General features: G+C 58.4%; 2 protein-coding genes across 4 annotated transcripts in view; one reads left to right on the top strand and one right to left on the bottom strand.

The window, feature by feature from the left end:
* The window catches only part of SLC5A10 (solute carrier family 5 member 10), a 56,590-nt gene extending 56,206 nt beyond the window's left edge, over positions 1-384 (top strand). Inside the window, exon 15 of the mRNA XM_027974813.3 lies at positions 57-384. Coding sequence (XP_027830614.1) covers positions 57-163 — 107 coding nt within the window. The 3' untranslated portion in view covers positions 164-384. The remainder of the gene's footprint in view (positions 1-56) is intronic.
* Positions 382-21,520, bottom strand: GRAP (GRB2 related adaptor protein). Of its 3 annotated transcripts, XM_012186735.5 has the most exons (5): positions 21,357-21,520; positions 15,390-15,487; positions 10,787-10,909; positions 3,289-3,457; positions 382-1,520 (listed from the first exon to the last, which is right to left on the bottom strand). In XM_012186735.5, the coding sequence occupies exons 1-5, from the start codon at positions 21,432-21,434 to the stop codon at positions 1,335-1,337; spliced, it is 654 nt and encodes a 217-aa protein (XP_012042125.3). In that variant the 5' UTR covers positions 21,435-21,520; the 3' UTR covers positions 382-1,334. The 3 variants fall into 3 exon arrangements, with proteins under 3 accessions (XP_012042125.3, XP_060250825.1, XP_014954160.2); XM_060394842.1 differs by having other exon boundaries at positions 382-3,457; XM_015098674.4 differs by lacking the exon at positions 10,787-10,909.
* Positions 21,521-22,399: the final 879 nt, after the last annotated feature.

The raw sequence follows: 22,399 nt of genomic DNA, 5'->3' as shown, positions 1-22,399 counted from the left end.
GGGCACTGGGTGGGACCCTGTGGCCCTCATCTGCCCGTTCCTCCCACCACCCCCAGGTGATGGCCGAGCATCCCAGAGACACGCCTTCTGGGCTCACGTCTGTGGTGTCAACGCCATCCTCCTCATGTGCGTCAACATCTTCTTCTACGCCTACTTCGCCTGACGCTGCCCCCAGAGCAGCCCTTCTCCCATCAAGAACACCGAGGGCCAGAGGAGGGCAGCGCACCTTGGGCCACAGGGCAGGCCAGTGCCTAGCGAATGGCCAAGCCAGCCAAGTAGGAGCCCTGAAAAATTAGGGAGGAAATGGGAAAAAAAGAATGTCTGATACTTTAAAAATAGTAGTTGTAATTGGAAGGAAAATGAGATTTCTCACGGACATCCTTATATTCTTTCACTGTATTTATTTTGAGTTCATGGGCCCAGGTCATGAGCAGCGAATTCACCAGAGCTCAGGCCTCTGAGCGTCCCGGGTTGTATGGCGGCGCCATCCGCATAGACACCCAGCCTCTCCTTAAGCCAGGCCCACCGAGGCTGCCCTCATCCTGGATGCTGCTGGACCTCAAAGCCCAGCTCCTGCCCCAGCTCCCCACCTGGTCTGCAGTGACCCCTGCTTCCTGAAGCCCTGGTCTGGGCAGAACCTGGGCCTCAACAAATATAGCAGATGCAGCTGTGTCTTCTAGGGGGCCATGTCCAGGGCTGCCCCCTTGGAGTGCATCCGTCCCATGGGGCCAGTGGCAAAGAGCAGCTGCCTCCATTCCTCCCACCCCTGCCCTCCTTCCTCTGGACCTTGCCTCTACCCTGCCCTCCTCACTAAGTGTCTGCAGTGGACAGGGGTGTTGGAGGCCTGTGGAGCCCAGAGTCTTCAAAGGACAGCTGAGAAGTCGCTTTCCACCAGGGTCTGTCCAGCAAGTCCAAGCCACCAGTACACTGGGCCCTGGCCCCCTCCCCAGTAGCCAGCCCTTGGGGCTTTGAATGGAGGGACAGGCAGGCCCAGCCTGTGGTTCCTTGGCTTCAGGCCCCACTCGGGTGGAGCCCGAGTCTTCAGCCCTCCTGGGGCAGGGCATTGGTGTTTGGGTTGGACGGGTCCTGCTGGCCATCCTGTGATGTCAGAGGCCAGTGGAGGCCCTGGAGCCCCCCAGACTTGTGGGCACTGCACGTGGCAGTGGTTCCAGGGCACTGGGCCCATCCCAGTTAGCATGAAGCTCCAAAGGCCAGCCAGACAGTCAAGACACCCATGCTCCTGTCCAAAGCCCTGTATTGGGGGCGCCAGTGTCCTCTCTCCACATGCCTGGTGGACGGCGGGTCCACTGACTCAGCCCCTGGGCCCACTCCGGTCACAGGTGCACCGGCTGGACGTAGCTCCGCGGGAAGAAGCCGATCCGCCCAGAGAGCCGGCCCCGCCACCAGCAGGGGTCAAGGCGCTCCAGGACCTCAATGATATCACCGTGACGGAAGCTGAGCTGGGAAGGATCCTGGGCCGAGTAGTCAAACTGGGCCTGGGCGAAGCAGGCCCGGGGCGGCTGCGAGGGAGGAGACGATCAGTGGGCCTTCAGGAGACCCCGGCTGGGCTGTCCCCACGGAAGCGCCAAGAGGAGGCAGAGTTGGGATTGAACCCAGCTCTGTGTCCAGGTTCAGATGACAGCTATCCCCCCACCCTACCCCGCCACGGGCCTCCCGCTGCCCACTCCCTGCACATCTGCAGCACAGACCCTGCATCTCCACAGGGTCTGTCCTGGCAGCCCAGCTGGGATCACATGGCCAGCAATCAAGGGACCAAGTCCTGGGCCTCAGCATGGGACTCTGGTTAGATACCTGCGCGTCTTGGGGGCTCTCTCCTGAGCTTTTGACTCCAGGCCCCAGACCTACGGGAACAGGCCTTTAAACTGTAGAGTGATGTGTGGCTATGAGCAGTCTGCTGCCGTTGCCTTTGGCCAGGCTTTGAGGCAAAGGATGTCACTTTGCACACTTCCGTCTTGCCGGCTGGGCTCTAGTCCCACCTGTGCCCCAGTGGCTCTGGTGAGCCCCTGACCTCTGTGGGACTTGGTTGTCCCCTGCGAGAGGCTGCTGGATGAGAGCTCCCCTCCGGGCACGTCAGCCCGGCGCCGTGATATCACACCCAGCACCCTGGACCTGCCTGCCCACCAGGCACCCTGCTCCCAGCCTGCAGAATCTGATCTGGGCAGGTGATAGGATCATGGACAGGCTGTAATCAGCGGTTCTATGCCCAGGACAGAGGAGGCAGCCTGGGTCCCAGGGGCCGGGCCTGCTCTGCAGTCGCCTCGCAAGGTGGGTGACCTCAGAGCCAGGCAGTGGGTGTGGGAGAGCCCTCAGGGAGCCCCCAGCTCCCTCGTGGCCCCCTCACACTTTCTAAGGGCAGAGCTGGCCTGGGCAGTAGACCCTCTGGGGGACCCATCCCTGAGACTGAGCTCTGAGTGGGCCAGGCACTAAGTGTGCTGATGGAAGGAGGGTGCATAAGGCGGGGGAGGGGGGTCCTCTGAAAACACTGTTTACTCTCCTGTCAGCTCCCAGGGCTCATCCTACTGGCCCCAGGGGAAACTGAGGCCCACGGGAGGGATGAACTGGCCCTAAGCTCTCGCCTGGCCAGGAGCGGGGGTTGAGGGGCTAGGAACAGGGAGGACTGGAGCAGCAGCCTGCAGCCCCCTCTCCCTCCCCCACAGAACCCAAGCCCACTAGGCTGTGCAACGTCCCGACCTCTAGCCCCAGGCCTTGCTGACACCCCGTCCCAAGGAAAACAGTATGTCAGGTCTAATACCCCGCTGGCTGGTTTCATCACCCTAATGAGACTGAGATCAGCTCCCAGGGCCCCTTGATGAAAGAGCCGGCTGACAAATTGCTGTTATTGTGAGAACAAGGGGTGGCTAGACCCCCTCCACCAGGCCAGGACCTGGCCCATGGGCACCCTCTGCCTCACCTCCCAACCCCAGGCCAGCTGCTGGCAAGCAGAAGCCAGTGCTGACCCCACCTGGCAGGCGGCCTGGGACGAGTCCCGTTGCTCCCTGCGCCTCAGCTTCCTACTTGTGAGGTGCAGGCTCCCAGGAGGCTCAGCAGGTGGCATACTTTCACTCACTCAACACGCAACTACTGGACACCTACTGTGTGCCATGCACAGCTTCTGGCGGAGAATAAGCCAGGCTCTGCTTGCCCAGCAGTTTCTACCCGCCCTTCCCGCCTCCCCTGCGCCCCAACTCCTCTTGCCTCACGGCAACCCCCAGGACAGAACTGGAGAAGCTGTGCTAGACCCTTCTGCCACCCCCCAACCCCACCTACCTTGGGCAGGGGCTCCTCGTCCTGCAGGAAGACCTGCCGCTTCTTGGCGATGGTGGTGGTCCGGTAGAAGGCGACCAGCTCGTTAAGGGAGTTGAACTTCTCCTCCCACAGGTAGTACTTCCCTGAGGGCTCACGTAGCACCTTGAAATGCTGAACCTGGTCCCCGTAGCTGGGGAAGAGGCCATCTCAGACAGCTGCTCGGATGGGCCCTCCCCCTGCCCCCGGAACCTGGCCTTTTCCTCTCCAGGTGAGGACCGAGTCAGGAGGAGACAAGGTGGGGAAGGGGTCCCAGGCCCCACCAACGGGCTCCATGCAAGGCACAGGGAATCTCCTGGCTGTGGAGTGTGGAGTTAAGGATGCGGAGCCTGGATCAGGACACTTTTTTGCTCTGTGACCTTAGGCAAATCACCTACTTTCTCTGAACCTCGGTTTCCTCATAGTAACACCTCCCTTTTGGGTGAGTGCTCATTTATTGGCAATATTGCATGGTTCCTCTGAGAGAGGTGAGTTGACAGCACCTCTTCTCTCCAACATCCTCTCAGCCTTAATTCTCTTTTCCCTCCCCAACCTCATCCCCTCCCAGCTCTCACAGTCCCTCGAGGGGCGAGTCCTAAGACCATCCTGACTTAGACCAAAGCCTGCCAGTGTGCAAGAGGTTCAGGCTGTGGGATACTTCCTATCCACCCTCACCCCCCCTTAAGAACCTCCCATGGCTCCCCATGGCCCTTGGCCCTCGGGATAAAATCCTAAAACCTTGATCTCAAGGTCTGGCTCTGATGACCTGTCCAGCCTCAGTTTTCTTCAAATACACTCTGATGTGATCAACGTACCCCTTTCTCTTCTCCCTCCCTTTACCCAGCCTTGCATCCCAACTGCACTATATCCCACCCCTCTGCCCAGCGCCTTCCAACTGAAGGGATGGCTTGCCTCTCCCAGACTGGCCACAGGGCAGAGGGACATGACGGTCCCTCGCCGTGCTCGGCCTATCCCACGCCAGGAGGGGCCGCACAAGCCTGGGCAGCCCGAGCTCCTGCAGTGCTGCCGTCCGAGTGCTTCCATGGCCTGGACCGGAGCTCAGCGTCCATCCCCCAGCTGCCTATCCCTGTCTGAGCTCACTTCCTCCACCTGTCAGCCCCAGGCCTGGCGTGCTGCCTTGTTAAAGGTAAGATGTGAGATTTAAGACAGAGATTTGTTCCGTTCTGTCTCTCTGGGCTTGGGGGAGGGGGAATCCTCCCGCCCCGCCCAAGGCAAGGATCCCAACCACGTGTAACCTCCCTCTCCACTTTCAAGCATGCCTCCAGACCTCTGCTACATTATTTCTTCCAAGTTCTTCTTCAGTCAAATTCTTATTCATGCTTCAAAGCCTGGGTAACATGGCCCAAGCTCTGTGAGCTGCATCAGATGCCCTCCGTCAGAGTCAGGGGACTCCTTGTCTTCCTCAGCCCTGTGCAGCCTGCCTGCAACCCGCTGCTCACAGATACCCAAAGGCAGGAAGGCAGGAGTCGGCCCAGGCATAGCCCAGTTGGGAGAGGATCTGGTCAGGGACACTGTGGGGCAGCCCAGGGCATCCATGCTCACTGGCTGTTTCATTCCCAGACCCCGCTGACACCCCGCAACCCCCGCTGGCTCTGAGCCGTAGTCCCAGACCCTCTAACACACGTCACTCTGAGGGCAGCCAGCTGCACCTGCAGAACTAAGGCCAGAAAATGCTGGAGGCCCTGTGACCAGCCAGAGCCATCACACTGGCCCAAGACAAAGCCGCTCGTGTGCCGTCAGCAAGCATTGTTCCCAGGTGACTAAGCACCTGTGCTGTCGGCTGTAAGACATGTGTGTCCACTTCCTGGGATGGGAGGAGGGCAGGCGGGCGAGCAGGCACCTCCCTCCTGTCCGGCCTGCTGCAGCCTTGGTTCTTGACTCCCTTGTGCCCTGTCCCGGAGAGCCTGGGGTTCTCCCGGCCCCTGGACTGTGGCCGTGGTGCTGGGGAGGCAGAGGCCCTAATTCAGTGCCATCTCTGAAGAGGAGCTGGGGGTGTATTCAGCAGCTGTCCTCCGGGTGAGGGGCGGAGGAGGGTGTAGGGATTTTGAGGAGACCTCAGCTCTAAGTGAGCACAGTTTTGAACACTCTGGTGTTTGAAGGTTACCTTCAGTCACCCGGGCGTCACCCAGAATGGAGCGTTTCCCTGATCATACCCAGGGGAGGGGCGAGACCTGGGAGGGGGCAAAGGACCCAGAAGTTCTAGAACCTTATTGCTGTTGTTCAATTGCTAAGTTGAGTCCAACTCTTTGCAACCCCAGGGACTGCAGTGTGCCAGGCTCCTCTGTCCTCTACTATCTCCCAGAGTTTGCTCAAATTCATCAGCCTGACAACTGGCAGATTCTCAAACCTGGGAAGCTCTCGTGGTCCAGTCCCCAGCCTGTGCATGGCTCAAGATGGGATAGCAGGGCCCAGAGGGGAGAGGAGCCCGCCCACGGCTGGAGGCAGCAGGTCTGCTGTGTCTGTGAGCAGGCGTGACCCTCCTCTGAGCCAGCCCCTGGCCTAACGAGTGACCGACCCCCTTCCATGTGACAGGGCTGAGGACCTAGCACCTGGGCAGGCTCTCTCTCCCTGCCATCCTGTCTCCTACCTCCCCAGGCCCGAGTCTAAGTCCAGATGGCCCCAGAGCTAGGAGGGGTGGCCCTGCTGGGTGAGCCCTCCCGAGCTGGAGGGGGCACCAAGCCTGCTGTATGTGTGTGATGTCTGGGCCTGGTGTCTCTCCATCACACCTGGATGTGTGCGTGTCTCTCTCTGCTCTGGGAGGCCGGCCATGTGCATCCGTCTCTGAGCAGCCATGGGTGTGTGTATCCCTGTTTGTGACCCCCACGCCCACCTACCCAGGGGGGTGAGGGCTGGGCCGGGCCCCTGGGCTGTCAGGAAAGTCTAAAGGATGAAGTCAGGCCTGATGCTAGCTGCCGCTGGTCCTGCCCAGCAGGTTTTTCTGGCCTGGTGGCGGCATTAGCCAGGGTGACAGTGGGCCAGGGTGGATAAACAAGGCTGGGGTAAGGTGTCAGGATCCCCAGGACCCCCCAGTTAGGGCTTGGAGACCAGGTTGGTGGCCTGGTGGATGCCAGGTTGCTGACTGCCTACTGGGTGATTTCTGATAAGGCATGGCCCTTGTGTAGACTCAGTCTTCCCATCTATGAAAAAGGAGGGGGTGGATGACTTGTTCTGCACCAGATGTGAGATAGAATCAAACTGACCTTGGGAAGAGAGTGGAGAGAGAACCCCCAACACCAGGTTTTTAGCCTCAGGGAAGGAGAGTGGAAGGGCAGACCTGGTCTTTCAGGTCATGGGGGTGTCAATGGGCTCTAGTTCTGCTGTTTCTGACTGTGTGACCTCAGGCAAGTTACTGCACGTTTCTGAGCCTTTGTTTCTTCACTTGCACACCAGGCTTCTGGGGTCACTTCCTCCCTGTCTTTGCCTGCATAAAACTATGCTTTCCTCCAATTCTTTCTGCTTCATTTTCCAAGAGCCTTTTTCATCTTCCAAGAGTCTATATAATTTACTAATTGTTTAATAAATTATACATACACATCTCCTCATACATACATGTATAAAATTATCAGTCGCCCCAGTGGAACCTGAGCCTAAAGGACAGGGAGCTTTGTTCAGTTGTTGGCAGCTGAGTCTCTGAAACTGGGCATGGGACCTGGTGCACAGTAGGGGCTCAGCAACCAGAGGGGCAGAGCAAACAGGTTGGGACCCCAGGCACCTGAGCCTGAAAAGAAGCAAGCATCTTCCTAGTCTCACTGGGGAACAAACTGCTTCCAACCAAGGAGCCCACCGCAGCCTGTATCAGAGTGGGGGCAAAAGTTACACAGCCAGGCCGTGCGCCCCTGCCCTGGCCCGCAGGCCGCCAGCTCAGACATGCTCCCGGAGGTGGGGGTGGGGGGTGACCGCCCTCTGTAAACTCGTAAAGGGCGCCCAGCTGTGGCCACCGTCGCTCCGGGAGGCAGAGCAAGGCCTGTAAACCCCACCTCTGACAGCTTTATGAGGCTTGGCGAGAGCGGGCGGGAGATGCCACTTGTGTAGGATCAGAGGTCCCGGGAGCCCTGCCAGTGAGGTGGAAACGCTCTTGCACATGCATCTGTGTAGTCATCACCCAGAAGGGTGGCTGTCGGGTCACTGGACTTCACGACGTCCTGGCTACTGTCTCCATGGTGGAGATAAGGATGTCGCAGCCGAGGAGGATGGGATCTGCTGAGGTTACACAGAGGGAGAGCTGGGCTGCTCACCCCCACATGGCCACTGGGCTTTCTCTAACAGGCTGGGGCCATGGGGCTGGGGCCAGGAGGCACTGTGTGGTCCTAGGAGAGTTGACATGGCAATGACAACTATAGCTGGCTTTGGGGATTGTTATTGTTCATGTCGCTAAGTCATATCTGACTCTCTGCGACCCCATGGACAGTAGCCCACCAGGCTTCTCTGTCGGTGGAATTTCCCAGGCAAGAACACTGGAGTGGGTTGCCATTTCCTTCTCCGGGGTTCTTCCCCACCCAGTGATCGAGCCCGTGCCTTCTGCACTGGCAGGCGAGTTCTTTACTGCTGAGCCACCGGGGAAGCCAACACTTGGCAGCATACTCAGCCCCTTACATCAATGTTCACCTCACAGACGAGGAAACAGACCAGGTACCTTGCCCAGGGTTACACAGCTGATATTCTTGCTCAAAAGCCACTCTCCTAGCACAGATTCCCTGAGTCTATTTCCTGCTCTGAGGTCTGCCTGGTGGTCCTCCAAGGGCCCTGAAAGGCCGCCTGACAGAGCATGGACCAGAATAGGGGCAGGATCCAGGATCCTGGCCTGGGGGATGCAACTGAGGCTGGAGGGCGCCACCTTGTGGTGCTGTGTACACACCACAACCCGGGCACCCAGGGTTCTGGCTCTGAGCTAGGGGAGAGGGCTTGGGCAGGATGCCTGGGGTGGAGCAGAGGGGACAGTGTGTGTGCGGGGATTTCTCTGAGGGACACTCCAGGCCCCTTTCCCAGACGGCACTGGTGCTGGCTCCCTAAAACTGTTCATCCCCCTCCTGCTCAGACAGACAAACTGCTCTCCAAGCCCGCCTTCTCTGCCCCACCCCTGGTCTTCACACTTGCTGTTCCCTGGGCCTGGCATCCCCTGTCCTTTTTGTGCACCAAACTCCTACTCATGCCTCAGGGCCCAGCTCAGATGTCATCTCCTCCAGCCTGTGGAATGTCTGCTGCCATCGAACTTCCCTCGATCAGGCATCGTGGAGGCCCCAGTCCCTCACTCTCTGAGGGACTCCTCCCCTGTCCTACACACACACACCCCAAAGGTTGAGCTGGCTGGCCTGACCCCGTGGCTGGGGTGGCGGGTCTGCATGCCCAGGGAGGCTCCAGGAGAGGGCAGGGTGCCAGGGCACCCACGGCAGAAGTTCAGGCCATGGGATCCACTCTCAGGGGAGAGGGAGGCAGGTAGAAGCTCAGTTCAGGCTGCAGATGTGGCCAAAGAAGGCCCCTGTGCCCTCCTTTGCGGTGACCTTGGAGCTGATTCCTGGAGCGAGGCCAGACCAGCCCGCCTGGCGGGCGCCTCTCCCAGGAGATACTGGGCCCTGGGAGCTGGCACAGGGAAAACTGCCACTTCCTGTTCCTCGGGGGACCCACTGGCCTCAGGGGCTGGGCTGTGGAGGGAGGGGCAAGCCAGGGGGCTCCAGACGCTCAGGGACAAGAACTGGGGTCTCACCACCCCTGAGGCTCAGAGAGGAGGAGAGCCCTTGCCTTGGATCAGGAGCTCAGCCTGTTCCCAGGGGAAACGGAAGTGATAAAAGCCAAGACTGGTGACAAAGCCTGGAGAGGGGCGGGTGAGGGCTGTGACCCCTGATGGGGGACCACCATCCCCAGCAGCCCTCCTGACCCCGACTAGGAGAAGCCCACTTGCTGGGCTCCAGTGTGCCAACCACACACCACCACAAGCTCTGTACAGAACAGATAGGAAAGGCCTCCCTTGGGGCACATTTCTGCAAGCAGGAGCCTCATGGCTGGCCTGCTGGGAGACATGAGCTCTTCCCTCCTCTGAGCCTGGTGCCCCATCAGAAGCCATCAAAGCCATCAACATAGGTGTGTTTATCCATTGGAAAATCAGCCAGCCATTGGCTGTGACACATCCAAGTTCTAGAAGACTGGTGCCATCCAGCACACTGAGGCCACACTGCCCACAGCCACCCACCCATCCCATCCAGCTACGTGCCCAGTGCCCTCAGCAACCCTGATGGTGGTATTATTGGTGGTCCCAGTTCACGGGCACATGGCACCTCCCTGACCCTCCAGCCCCATCCCAGTGCTAATACCAGAGGCTCCGCCTGGCTCTTTCCAGGCCCCCCCTTGATCCCAGCCATCCTCCTCCTCGGTAGCCCAAGGGATCCACTTCCTTCCCCTAGTGGGGATGCTCCGTGGGGGCCTGTTGTTCTGGGGGAACCCGCCCCCTGGTTGGGACCTATCAGGCCATTCTCTCTGGATTTGACACCCCTCCCCCCACTGGCTTTGCCCAGTCACCCCAGGGGCTTTCCATTTGCTGTTCCCTCTGCCTGGAAGCTCTCCTCCCAGTCCTCACTCCCGAGGCCCCGGACAGCCTGCACCGCAGCTGCAGATCTCTGCTCAAACCTGAGGCCATCAGCCCCTGCCACCTGGCTCCTGCTGTGTTCGTTTCTCTCCTTGTTCAAGGTCTGTCTCCCCGACTAAGACACAAACCCTGAAGGACAGCAACTTTGTTTTTTCCCTGTTGCTTCCTGAGTCCCTGACGCTGCCCGGCACACTGCACACAACTCAGCGACTAGTCCTTGAATTGCTGCTCCCACATCCCCCTGTTTCAGGTGCAGAAGAGGCAGGACAGAGACAAGCAGGGCCCGACCCCCTCCCCGGTTCCTGCCCCTCCTTCCACCTGGACTCCTTATTGCCCCATTGTGACTTCTGGTTTCAGGTTCTGCTCTGCCCAGAGGCTGCTACCCTGCTTCAGTGGCAGCCACTGTTCTAACGGCTCTCGATAGAATGACTCATTTGCTCCTCGCAATAACTCATTTTACACGTGAGGAAACAGGTACAGAGAGGTTAAGTGACATGCCCAAAGTCACACAGACAGGAAACGGCTGAGCTGGAACGTGAACCTAAGCGCTCTGGCCCCAGGGTCCATCCTCTTGACTGCGTAGCACAAGGGGGACCCTGTTCAGAGCACACCCTGGACACCTACCCTGGGGGGCCTGCTGCTCTCCCCCTGCAGCCTTGTCATATCAGCTTCCCCTGGTGACTTGCTGCTCATGGAAAAATGGCTGACACTTTGGCCTGGCATGGGAGGACTCCCAGTCAGCCTCCAATCCTCACTGCCCAGGGCCACTCCCTGCAGTCACCTCACACCCAGACGATCATTTGCTTCCAGGGGTCTGTCGTTCCCTCCCCGCTCCAAGGGCCTGTCCTTGCCCACCCTCCTCCGCGTATTCGGGTCAGAACTCACTTCACAGAGACAGAGAACTCCCCTGGGGAGCTCTCGCTCTCCCGGATCAGGAAGGCTCCTGGGTGGTTTCGCTTCCTCAGAATCTCTTCCGCCAGCTGCCGGGAGATCCGGCCCGAGTACCACCTGCAGAGAGGGCAACGTGAGGGCAGGGGCCGGCCACCCTGCCCAGTGCCGGGCACCCATCACAGCCAGGTCCTCCCAGCAGTCCTGGACACAGGAGGTGCGACTGCACCCACTTTACAGACTATCAACCTAAGGCCCGGAGAGGCAGAAGTCATGTACCCAAGGTCACAGATGGTGGCAGACAGGAGCTGTACTTAGTCCCAGCATTCTGCCTCCCGAGCACAAACCTTTGCCAACACACCAAACAAACACACGGGGCTTCCCAGGTGGCGCTAGTAGTAAAGAACCCACCTGCCAATGCTGGAGACGCAAGAGTCTCGGGTTCGATCCCTGGGTTGGGAAGATCCCCTGGAGGAGGGCATGGCAACCCACTCCAGTATTCTCACCTGGAGAATCCCAGGGCTTAGCAAGCTACAGTTCACGGGGTCACAAAGAGTCAGACACAACTGAGTGACTTAACATGAGCACAGACTCAGGCAAACACACACCTCAGTGAACTCTGACCCAGCCACCCTGACCTGGGCTTTTACATTTCCTATTGTAGGTTCTTAAAAGTGAAAAAATATTTTAAAGATGACCAGAGAGAAACGGGTTTCCCTGGTGGCTCAGATGGTAAAGAATCTGCCTATAATGCAAGAGACCCAGGTTCAGTCCCTGGGTAGGAAAGATTCTCTGGAGAAGGAAATGGCAAACCACTCCAGTATTCTTGGTCTGGAGAATTCCATGGACAGAGACAGCCTAGTTGGCTACAATCTGTGGGATTGTGAACAGTCAAACACAATTTATTTTGTCTTTTTTTCAGTCAGACACAATTTCGCGAGTAAACCACCACCAAAGAGAAATATTGCTCTGGCGAGGAAGAGTCTCTCCCTGTACCCATTTCACAGATGCACAGACTGAGGCCACTTGGACTTTTCCTCACAGGTTCAAGTCCCTCTTCCTTCTGACCAAACAGAACTGGGTATATAGAAGGTTCCTTGTAAATGCACCAGGCAGTCTGGCAGAGTCTGGCTCTTTGGGAATCACCTACCCTCAGAGGGCCCAGGTGATCTCCAGCTGGCTTCTCAGCCCCAGGGTTTTAGTCCACTCTTGATGTTCACATGGGGAAACCAAAGCCCAGTGTGGCCGGAATCTCACCGTGAGACCTTGGCGCCCCGAGGCCGCCAAGCCTCCCTTCCCTGAGCCGTTTCCCTTCTCCCCTTCCTGAGTCTGAGCGCCAGGGCGGATACGAGGCGGGAATTTCCTGTCATGTCAGGATTTGACAGAGAGCTCTGCAAGCCCAGCACAGGGGCTCAGGTGCAGGCAGACAGGGTCCTGCCTGTAGCCCTACCTGCCCCTCCCCTGCCTGCCATGTGTGAGTGCTGACAGCTCCTCCGAGGGCTTTTTACTGATGTGCCCGGCCTGTGTGTGGGCAGGTTGGGCCCCCAATGTCTCAGGTGGTGACCGAGGGGAGCAGGACAGGCACCTTGCTCAGCTCATGGCGTTGGCACCCTGGTTCCAACCAGAAGGAGCAGTTTCAAGTCTCCTCCCCACTTTCCACCCCAAAATAAAATCCTGGTCCTGACATTGTGTTCTAGATGCCACTCCTGGGAGCCCATACCCCAAAAGTGAGCTTCTAGCCCACAACTGCCCCCATGCTAGGGGGTGAGGAGGCCTGGGCCCATCTCATGGTGGGTTTTTCTGGAGTGGAGGCGGTGGAAGTGGCGGCCAAGGGTGGGGCTCCAGGCTGCCTCTTAGAGCTCAGCCTGGGTCTCTGGGAGTCCCGGAGGAACCTCCAGGCTGGAGGCTGAGCTGGGACGTGGAGGGCCCGGGGCTTGGGGGTGCCCGGAACGGAGCTCCTCCGGGAAGCCCCCAGCAGGAACAGGTGTAGGTGCTGCCACGGGGGAGCAGGGGTCCAGTGGGGCCCCATGTGGGCGTTTCCCGACCCCGGTGTCTCTGAAGAACCCACAAAACCCCACAGGAGGCGTCTGTGTGTGGGCGGCCGTCACCCTCAAAGGCTTTTGCAACCGCAGTCTTGAGGAGGCTGCCCAGCCCCCTCCTGGTCCTCAGTGGCTCAAAGGACAGGATGGGAGAAACCAGCCTCCCCATCCTGACACCCCCAGAACCCACCTCACTCCTCACTTAGCCCCCATTTTACTGATGTGGAAACTGAGGCCCAAGAAGGAGCAGAGGTCCTCTCCCAAGATTTGCCCGGCAAATTTCCCCAACTTCGTCCTGGTGGGCATAGCCCAGGCCCACAGTACCTGAGGCAAACCTCCCTCCGTCTCTGACCCTGGACAGGCCACTCGTCTCTGTGCCACCATCTCCTGGCCCACAAGACACTGACGAGAGCACCCAGCTCGCAGGGCCATTGGGAGGACGAGGGCACCGCCACCTGCAGGGGTTTACCGCCACTGCTCCGACCTTCACCCATGCGGACCCCACCTCCCCCACCGTTAGCTGGTCTGCCCACACTCCTGGCAAACTTCTACTCTACCTCCCCGGCCCAGCAGACCATGCACTCCTAGACCCCCACACAACGGGGTCAGACCCTCGATGGACCCTGCCTGCGATGCCCAGAGGCCCTGGGAGTAGATGGCCTCCATCACACCTGCCCCAGGCTCCCTGGGCTGCAGGGTGGTGGTGGTGATCAGGGCCCCCCCCCGAGAACCCTGCCCTGCCACGTCCTGCACTGGAGCCCCAGGGGCTGAGTCAGTAGCTGGCTGGACTTTCCCCACTGCTATTTCAGAGCCAGGGCAAGGGTGAAGTTAGCCCAGAACGCACCTGGACCTGGCCTCAGTCAGGTGGGGGAAATGCCCTTGGTCCCTGATCTGTCCCAGGGACCCCAGGGCCATCAGACATGGAACCTTCCACGGCTGCTACCCACCCTGCTGGAGACTGGCTTCAACCACCATATTGCGCCAAAGGGCATGGCCCTGAAATCCATCAGCTTTTCTTTCCTTCTGAGTAAACCAAAGCCTCTACTTGGGTTTCTCAGTGGCCTCCAACCTCCTAGGCTCGCAGCCTTCGCTGGGCCACAGCCTCCACCTGGAGGCTCCCACTTCCACTGTGCCTTTCACTGACCTGGCACTGGCTGGTGGCCCTGGCAGGTTCTCTCCATCTGTCTCCCTTTAAGGAAATCAAGGTCACACAGCCCAGAGACCTTGCAGGCCTGGAGTCCAGGCTATAGGATCTGTCGTGGGGTGGGAGTGCTTGGAGCCCAGACAGGGGAGCTAGGTGGGTAGAGGCCTTGCCCAACACAGGAAGCCGGAGGTGGTGGCAGCTTTGGAAAGAACTCAAAGACAGATAAAGAGGAAACAGCCTCCAGGCCCCACCCTGGCCCTGCACCTTGCTCTCCTTTCACCCCACAACCACACACATGTCACACCTCCCAGCCTGCCCCCTCTAGCCTTCCCAGCCCTGTCACCTGCCTCCGCATCAGGACCCCCATCCACGCTGAAACCCATCCGTGGCTCCTCCCACCCTCCACCCAGGCTCTGAGGCCCCGCTGGCAGGCCCACAGCCAGGGGTTCTTATTGCCCCTCTCCCAGGAATGCCCTTTTCTGACTCTACGCAGCTAACTCCTACACACATCCTTCAAAACCTCAGTTTGTCACCTCTTCCGAGAAGGCCTCCCTGGTTAGTTATCTCAGTGCTGACTGCCTTCTCTTGTCATTCTTTCTTTACCTCCTGTCTCTCCCTGGGACATGGGTGCTCTGACCCGAGCATCTCAACACGTGTCTCCAGCATCACCCGGGCTGGGTCCCTGGGGCCATAGCCAGTGTTTGGTGAATGACTGTGTCTCAAGGCTACTTCAGCCTTCACTCCACGCATATCCACTTGGTTTTTCACAGATTCTTGACCACTTAGACCTGTCCCGGGGCTGAGACTAGGGCATTCAACGTTGAAGGCCTGACCAGGGACTTCCCTGGGCCAGCAGTTCCCAGGCCTGGGATTGCCTGGGCCCCACACCTGACTCCTGCTCTGCCCTGTCCCAGCTCTACCTGGCCAGTGTCCAGCTCCCCCCACTCCCCTGCTCCAGTGGCAGGGCCCTCAGGGCTGCCTCTTTCCTGCCCCTCTCCTTCCTGGCCCCTCACTCCCACCCCCGCACAGGCTCCTAGGACCCCCCACGAGTGGAGCCTTGGCCCTCCTTGGACTGCAGACAGAGAAACAAGATCAGAGAGAGCCAGGGCCTGCCTGAGGCCACGCCGCAGCCGGTGGGCCCACCGTTGAGTGCCCAGGCCCCGTCTTCTCCAGGGCCCAGTTGCTCTCTGGTGTCCCAGGTCCTCGGTGTTGTGGCCTGGACTGGCCCAGACTACCACCACTTGGGACAAGTCATCACACCTCTGTCCCCCATTTCTGCTCAGGGTACAGACAGGGGGCTCCAGACTGATGGAGGGAGGCTGAGGTGAGGCCTTGCAGGTCACTCTGTCTGGGCCAGGCTGGGAGGGGACATTTGGCAGCGGGGCAGGGGGCCTGTGGATGTGGGGGAGCTACTCACGGGTGGGGCTTGACGCGGATGTAGTTCTTAGGGACAAACCCCTCGGCGCCCCGCAGCTCGGCCTTGTACCAATTCTGGTCATCCTCCATGTTCAGGATCTGTGGGCAGGAGAGACATGGCTCCTGGTCACCCAGGAGTGTTGGCTTCCCTTGCTGAGGGGCCCCCTTCCCAGCCCCAGGGCCCGCTTCCCAGAGGAAGGCGAGGTCACTGGCCCCACCCAGTGTGATTCCATGATCTTCCCTGCCCCATTTTTTTGGAGGGGGGCCTGCCCACAGGTCATAGAGGAGGATTTGGTTTGTGAGCTGAGCTCGGGGGGCTGGAGCTGGATATCCAAGTGCTGCCACCCAGACCCCCAGCACCCCGTGGGGTTAGGGCAGACCCCGCAGCCCCTTGGTCCCTGAGCTGTGGCCCTGGGCATGGGGCCCATGGTACTACTCGACGCCTCCGCTGACCCGGGGGCGGGGGGAGTCTGAGGAACCCCTCCAAGTGGTGGTCACCTGGGGTCACCCACATTTACAAACCCGCAAGTCTGAACTCAGGGGTGACGGTTGGGTTGGGGGCTCAGACCCTGGGGAGCAAACGGGAGGTATTTGGGCTGAGATGAGGCTCGGGTCACAGGTTTCACGTCGCCCTGCAGGTGGCCCGAGGGGAACTGAAACCCCAGTGTAGGTGGGAGCCGCTGTGGGTGGCGGCGGGATGCTGGGCTCCCTCCCCTGTTGCTGGGCTGGCTCGCCACGGCCACCCCTTCTCACCCCGGCCCCTGGGGCTGCTGTCATCAAAAGCTATTTCACAGAGGAGGGCACAGGCCCAGAGAGGAGGTGAGCAGGACCCCCTCACTCTTCACGCCAGTCCCCCTTCATTCTGTCTCTGGACCCTGCCCAAGGGCCGTCTTTCCTGTCCATCCTAGAGCAGGTCCATGTATCAGCTCCAACCCGGTGGGGATGCTTGGTTGAGACAAAAAATCAGACACAGTTGAGCCGCCCAAGCAGAGGCCCCGTGGGAGCGAGGGCTGGGGCAGCAGCTCGTCTGACCGCCTGGCCCGCCAAGCCCCCTCCTTCCTGTCTCCACTGTCTGGGCCGGGCTAGCGTCCCCAGGGACAGCCGGAAGCAGGTGGCTGACTCAGGAAAACTTTTGCTGAAAACCAAACAACACAAAACAAACCCCCCCTCCCCGACTCCAGCTTAGTGGGAAGATCAGGGCTTATGGGACACAGATTCAGTGAAGGTTCCCGGGAGCCTTGGGCTCTAGAGCAGTCTGCCTGCCTCTAACTCTCTCTGCAGCCTTGGCCTCAGTTTCTGCAACCATAAAACAGGCGCAGCCTACACGGCATGTGGTGGTGTTTTGTGACCTACAAAGTCCTGTGTGGACATGAGGCTGTAACACGTCTTGTCTATCCCAGTTTTGTTTGTTTTCCTGTCATCTCCACTCCAGGGAAAGACTCAGAAATGTTCTGATGGGTTGCGGTAGCTGAGGTCTTGCTGTCAACATTGCTCAAAGCCCCCAGACCCTCTGAGATACAGGAATTGCCAACCCTCCCTGGTGATGCTCCCACTTTGGCCTGCCCCCAGATTGGCCCCTTCTCCTGGGTGCTGTCCTGTGCCACTATCCCCTGGCCAGCGTGGTCACTGAGCACCTCCTGCAGGGCAGGCTCTGTGTCCAGCCCAGTGACACAGCAGGGAGCAGGAGATCCCGCTTTAGTAGGCAGAGGCAGAGGGAGAAACAGGAAACAGACAAATAAACAAGATAATTTAATGCAGTGGGGAGTGTTCGCAAAACATACGTCAGGAAGACGTAGATGCCTGGTTGGGGCAGGGGATTGTCCACAGGGCTGGGAGAGTGGGCAAGAAAGGCATCTCTGAGGAGGTGACTGACATGTGAGCTGAGGCCCGAATTATAGGAAAGGCTGGACATGGGATGTGGGGAACAGTGTCCATGGCCGAAGGAATAGCCAGTGTAAAGGCCTTGAGGTGGGAGCGAGCTGTCCTTGGAGCAGAAAGGAAAGCTGTGTGACTGCAGCTAAGGCAGGGGCCAGGCCGTGAGGTGCACAGGGAGGGCGAGACCTGGACGTTATCGTACTCTGGTGGGAGTGAGGAGGCTCTTCAGATTTTTATTTTCAAAACCAAGACAAGTGGGCTTCCCCTGTGGCTCAGTGGTAAAGAACCCACCTGCCAATGCAGGAGACTCAGGTTCGATCCCTGATCCAGGAAGATCCCACACGCCACAGAGCACCCCAACTATTGAGCCTGTGCCCTACAGCCCGCGAGCTGTAAGCACAGAAGCCCCCGCGCCCCAGAGCCTGTGCTCAGCAACCAGAGAAGCTGCAGCAATGCGAGGCCCAAGCACAGCAACCAGACAGTAGCCCCTGTTCCCGCAACTAGAGAAAGCCCACGCAGCAACAAAGACCCAGCGCAGCCAATAAATAAATAAAATTATTTACAAAAACAAACAAGAGAAACCATTGAGGGCCACTGGGGGAAGGTCAGGCTCTGGGTTGTGGCTGTTGTGTGGAGACCAGGCTGTGGACTGGAGGGAGGGATGTGAGGAGCTGGGCCCAGGTGAGCGGTGATGGGGCCCTGGACTGGGGTGACTGAGATGTGGTCAGATTAGGGATGGTTTAGGGGGAGCTGCTGACAGGCTGGCTCTGAGATGCAGAGAAAGCAGCCAAGACCACCCCCAAATTCTGGGCCTGGGTGCTGGTGGGTGGGTGTGGCTGCCGGGTGCTATGGAACAGCTGCGGGGGCAGGTGGGGAGCAGAGGGCTGGCTGTGTCCAACCTGGGGCGCACCGGCCGTCCCCGTGGAGGTGCTGAGGCCGTGGGCGCCCTGAGTCTGGGTTCTGGGGGCCAGGCTGTCGATAAAGAGGTAAAGGTAAGCCAGCACCCACATCTTTCCTCTAGCCAGGAGAGCCAGGTACTGTGCACCCAAAGCAGCCTGCTCCTGGGATGGAGCTATGTTTTAGGGAAGTGACATTTGGGGCTTCTTGTCCAGAGGGTCGTCTAAGAGCAGAGCTCTTAGACTGGAAGAACAGCGTCCTGCCAGCTCCCAGGGCCTGGGATCTGCCTGTCCACTGGGTGCTCACAGCTGGTGCTCTGGAAACACGCTCGTGAATGGACACCCTGCATGCTCAGTCACCAAATGGGCGTTGGAGAGAGAGCAGGGCTGCCGGGCTGCAGGGCTGTAGGGCTGTTGCGTCGAACTTTTGCAGTTACAGAAATCGGACTCCAGACCACGTGAGGTGGGGGAGGCACTTTGAGTGCAAAATTTTAGGGAGCTCCGAGGATGTCACGAATCAACGTAAATAGTATTTTAAGAGAATATGTTAAAAAATCAAAATCAATGCTAAAAATTTTCATGCTGTCAGTAGTTAATGATAATGTATCCATATCAGTCTATTAAAGTAACAAATGAACCAAGTTGATACTTTAAAATGTTACCACAGGAGAGGGTGTGCATGGGTGAGAGTGGGCGTGTGGTGTCAGATGTGACTACCTCTGTACTATCCTCTCGATTTTTCTGTAAACCTCAAACTGTTCTAAAAATTAGACTGTTTAAAATTTAATGCAAAAAAAAAAAATCCATCAAAACCTTAAATCAAGGCAGAATTTGACCTGGCACCTGCACCACCGTGAGGAAGGGCCCTGTCTGACCCTGGAAGGCCCACTTGCTCATCCCTGTCCCTCAGGGAAAGGCAGGGGCATGAACAAGGAGGTGGGACTTGCTGATGGCCCGCCTCCCAGGACCAAGGACTAACTCCTCAGGACATTCTGGTGTTTTCTCCTAGGCACGAATCCGGTGCCTCTAAGAGGCTTAGCTTTCCCTTTCTCACCTGCAGAATGTCAGTTTCCCATCCCTTAAACTCAAATCTACTGAGTACGTGTGAGTTGGCTCTCTGTGTATATTCCTCTGTATTCTGCCTTTTTGCCACTTCATGTTGCCTCATGAGCATTTTTGAGTTGTTAAATGACCCCTCCCCAGATGGCGTTTTTAGGGACTGTGTGATATTTTATGCCATCGTGGAGCACGGAGCTAGGCTGAATCCACGCTGCAGACTCACTCACACCCCCACCCCCGCTGGGTGCATCTCCTCCTTCACTCTCCTCCCCCGCCTCTTCTCTGCGTGGTTGGGTCCCGCTCACCCTTCAGATCTCAGCTGAGGTGTCACTTCTTTTGAGAGACTGCCCAGACCGCCCCCCCCCCCAGTCTAAAGCTGTCCCCCTGCCCCTCCCACCCTCTGCATTCCATCTTCCCGGGTGATTGCTTCCATCCATCTGTCACCTCCTGGCATGACTCACCCTCTGGAATGTCAGGTTTGGGAGGACAGGGATTGGGCTTTGTCCACTGCCTGTGGCCTCAGCACTCAGGACAATGCTCCACAGGGCAGCAAGGGTTTGTTGCATGAAAGAAGGAAAAGGCAGCCCCTCCCATGGCCTGTCATGCCTTGAGAGGTCCCCTCCTGGGTCTTGGCTAACATCTTAATCCCGCCTTCCTTCCTCTGACACCCCGTGTTTTGCTGAGGGCCTGCCCCGTGCTGGCACTGGTTTATGTCCCTGCCCTCAGGAGCCCGGGTTAGAAGCAAACACAGCAGGAGATGCCAGCGCTCCAGCCAGGGTTAGTGGGAACTCGGCCAGTCTCTGGGTGGGTAGTGAGCCCAGGCATCCAGGAGGGAAGGGGGTGTCATAGTTTTCACAGTGATTCCCTTGGGGGACCCCACAGATCCTTCCCCGCCACACTGCCCATCACAGGTCTCAGGTGAAAAGCACTGACCGACCACCCCATTCCAAATTCCTCGTGATTCCACTTTCTCCCAAGCCCCGGAGTCTGGAACTAGAGACCCAAACTCTCTCAGACTGGCTAACAAGGCCTGTGAGCTGGACCTAGATCTCAGAGTCTCCTGCACTGGCCTGTTGGTCCTGGTGCCAACCTTCCCCGCCCTCAAGTAACCACACGTCTTCAGGTCAACACCCCCTGCAGGCCACCCAGGGGGCCAAGGGCCAGCATCCCAGCACAGATAAGGGGGAACTTCCTCAAAATGATGTGGTCTTAGAACTGTCAGCTTCTCGCCCCAGCCCAGGTTCAGGGTTCACATTCGACCCCACACTGAGCAAGTCATGGTGCCTGGGGGCCTTTCTTAGTCACCTGCAAAATGGGGCCGCAGCAGTTTAAGCGGACGTTGGAGCACACTGCCAAGCTCAGACCTGGCTCCATACATGGTCAGCCTACGGGAGGTGCTGTCCCTTCTGAGGCCTGAAGCTTGGGGCGGCGCGGAGCGGGGCCCCGGCTCAGACTGGAAGGATGGCCGGTCTCATGCCTACCAAGCCGGCGTGGAGCCTGGGGCCCACGGAGCTTCCTGAGCAGGACTTGATGGCAGCTCCAGCGCCCAAATTGTGCCAGACACTCCCAAATCAGGGCCCTGAGCTCTGCTTCCAGATGCAGGCATGTAAGCAGGGACACTTCCCTAGAGAGAGAGCCTGGAAACCCCTCTGCCCTGGAGGGTATGTGCTCCTCACAGAGGTTCCACGAGGGGGCTGCGTAGCGTTGAGGCTCATCTCACCTGGGGGTAGGCCCATGTAGACCCTTAGTCACAGTTGTTTTATCCCCGATAGGTTAGTGTGTGTACTTAATTCCCAAGACCTTCTCTCTGTCTCGGTCTCTTTGCCTCTCTCTCTCTAACTCATTTCAAATTCTTTCCTGGGAAACTGGGTGTTGAATCAGCCCCTGCCACTCACTACGCTGAATTCTCAGAATGGCTCCTAAAGGAGGGAGCACTAACTAACTCTCCATTTCTCAGATGGGAAAACTGAGGATCTGAGGCAGAAGGTGGCTTGTCCAGAGTCACGTAGCCAATGGCTGGAGAAGCTGGGCCTATCTTCCTCCAGAGACTAGACTCTATTAGAAGGGCCATCAGGGCCCTGATTTTAAGCACCCCCCATACCACATAGGCACAGCTCGGCCAGCCCCGGCCACCCTACCTTGAGCGTGTCCCCCTTGTTGAAGCCCAGCTCGTCACTCTCCGTGGCCTGGAAGCTGTACAGGGCCACAGACTCCATACCGCCGTCCCCAAGCCCCGGCAGCTGGGCTGCTAGCAGGGCCGGCAGCTTCCTGCTTCCTCCGCAGTTGAGGACCAGCTTCCTTTGTTTTGAGAGCGTGTTTGTGCTTTTGAAGCTGAGACCGAGACTTCCCCTGACGGAGAAACAGGAAGCAGAGATGTCCCAGACAGGAGGTGTGAGCCACAGGCCCCTCTCAGACTCCAGGGCGTCCCCCAGCAGCCCTGGGAGTGGGTCCTCCTCCTGCACCCACCTTACAGATGATAAAACCGAGTCTCCACAGCAGCAAGGATGCTGAACTTGTGGTCGCAGCCACTCCCACTCATTTACCAATCCATCCACCACAGTTTCTAAACTCTGATGCCCCCTGTGACCCACTATTGACCCGAAGCTCCTGGCCCAACCACCAGGGCCTTCCCTGTTACTCCTCCCCACCCCACCTCTCCAGACTCATTCTTTGTTACTCCCCTTCCCTCTGAACAAACCTGGACTGCAGCCACAGCAGGGGGAACACCTCACATGTCCAAGTCGCCCCCCAGCCTTTCCAAACACATGGCCTCTCTTCCCCTTTCTCTTCCCAGGAGACTCCTATTCATCCATCAATACCCAGCTCAGAAGGCGCCTCTTCTGGTTTAAACACTGGGCACCTTCAGTGGAATGGTGAGCCTAAGGTCCAAAAAGGATTGAAAATAAGTGTGGACCTTTGCTTAGGTTTGCTGTGGGTGGTGAGATAGGTGTGGCAATTCTGGGATGAGGCTGAGTCTCTTGGGAAAGAACGTAAACCACTTAAAGCAGTGAAGCTGTCAGAACCAAGGACGGAGGATGGAGTTTGCTGTGCAGGGAAGGAGGGTGACCACGGTCCCAAAAAGAAAGTAAGGAAGAGCCCTGGGGTGTTGGACGGGGACTGGCTGAATCAGCGTGAAGTCAGATTGGTTTTATATTTTTGTTGGAAAAAAAATAATTTTTCT

The sequence above is a fragment of the Ovis aries genome, chromosome 11 (assembly GCF_016772045.2).
Source record: "Ovis aries strain OAR_USU_Benz2616 breed Rambouillet chromosome 11, ARS-UI_Ramb_v3.0, whole genome shotgun sequence".
In the NCBI taxonomy this organism is placed as follows: domain Eukaryota; kingdom Metazoa; phylum Chordata; class Mammalia; order Artiodactyla; family Bovidae; genus Ovis; species Ovis aries.
Note: the sequence above shows the minus strand (reverse complement) of the source record. Positions and strands in the feature narration are given on the sequence as shown.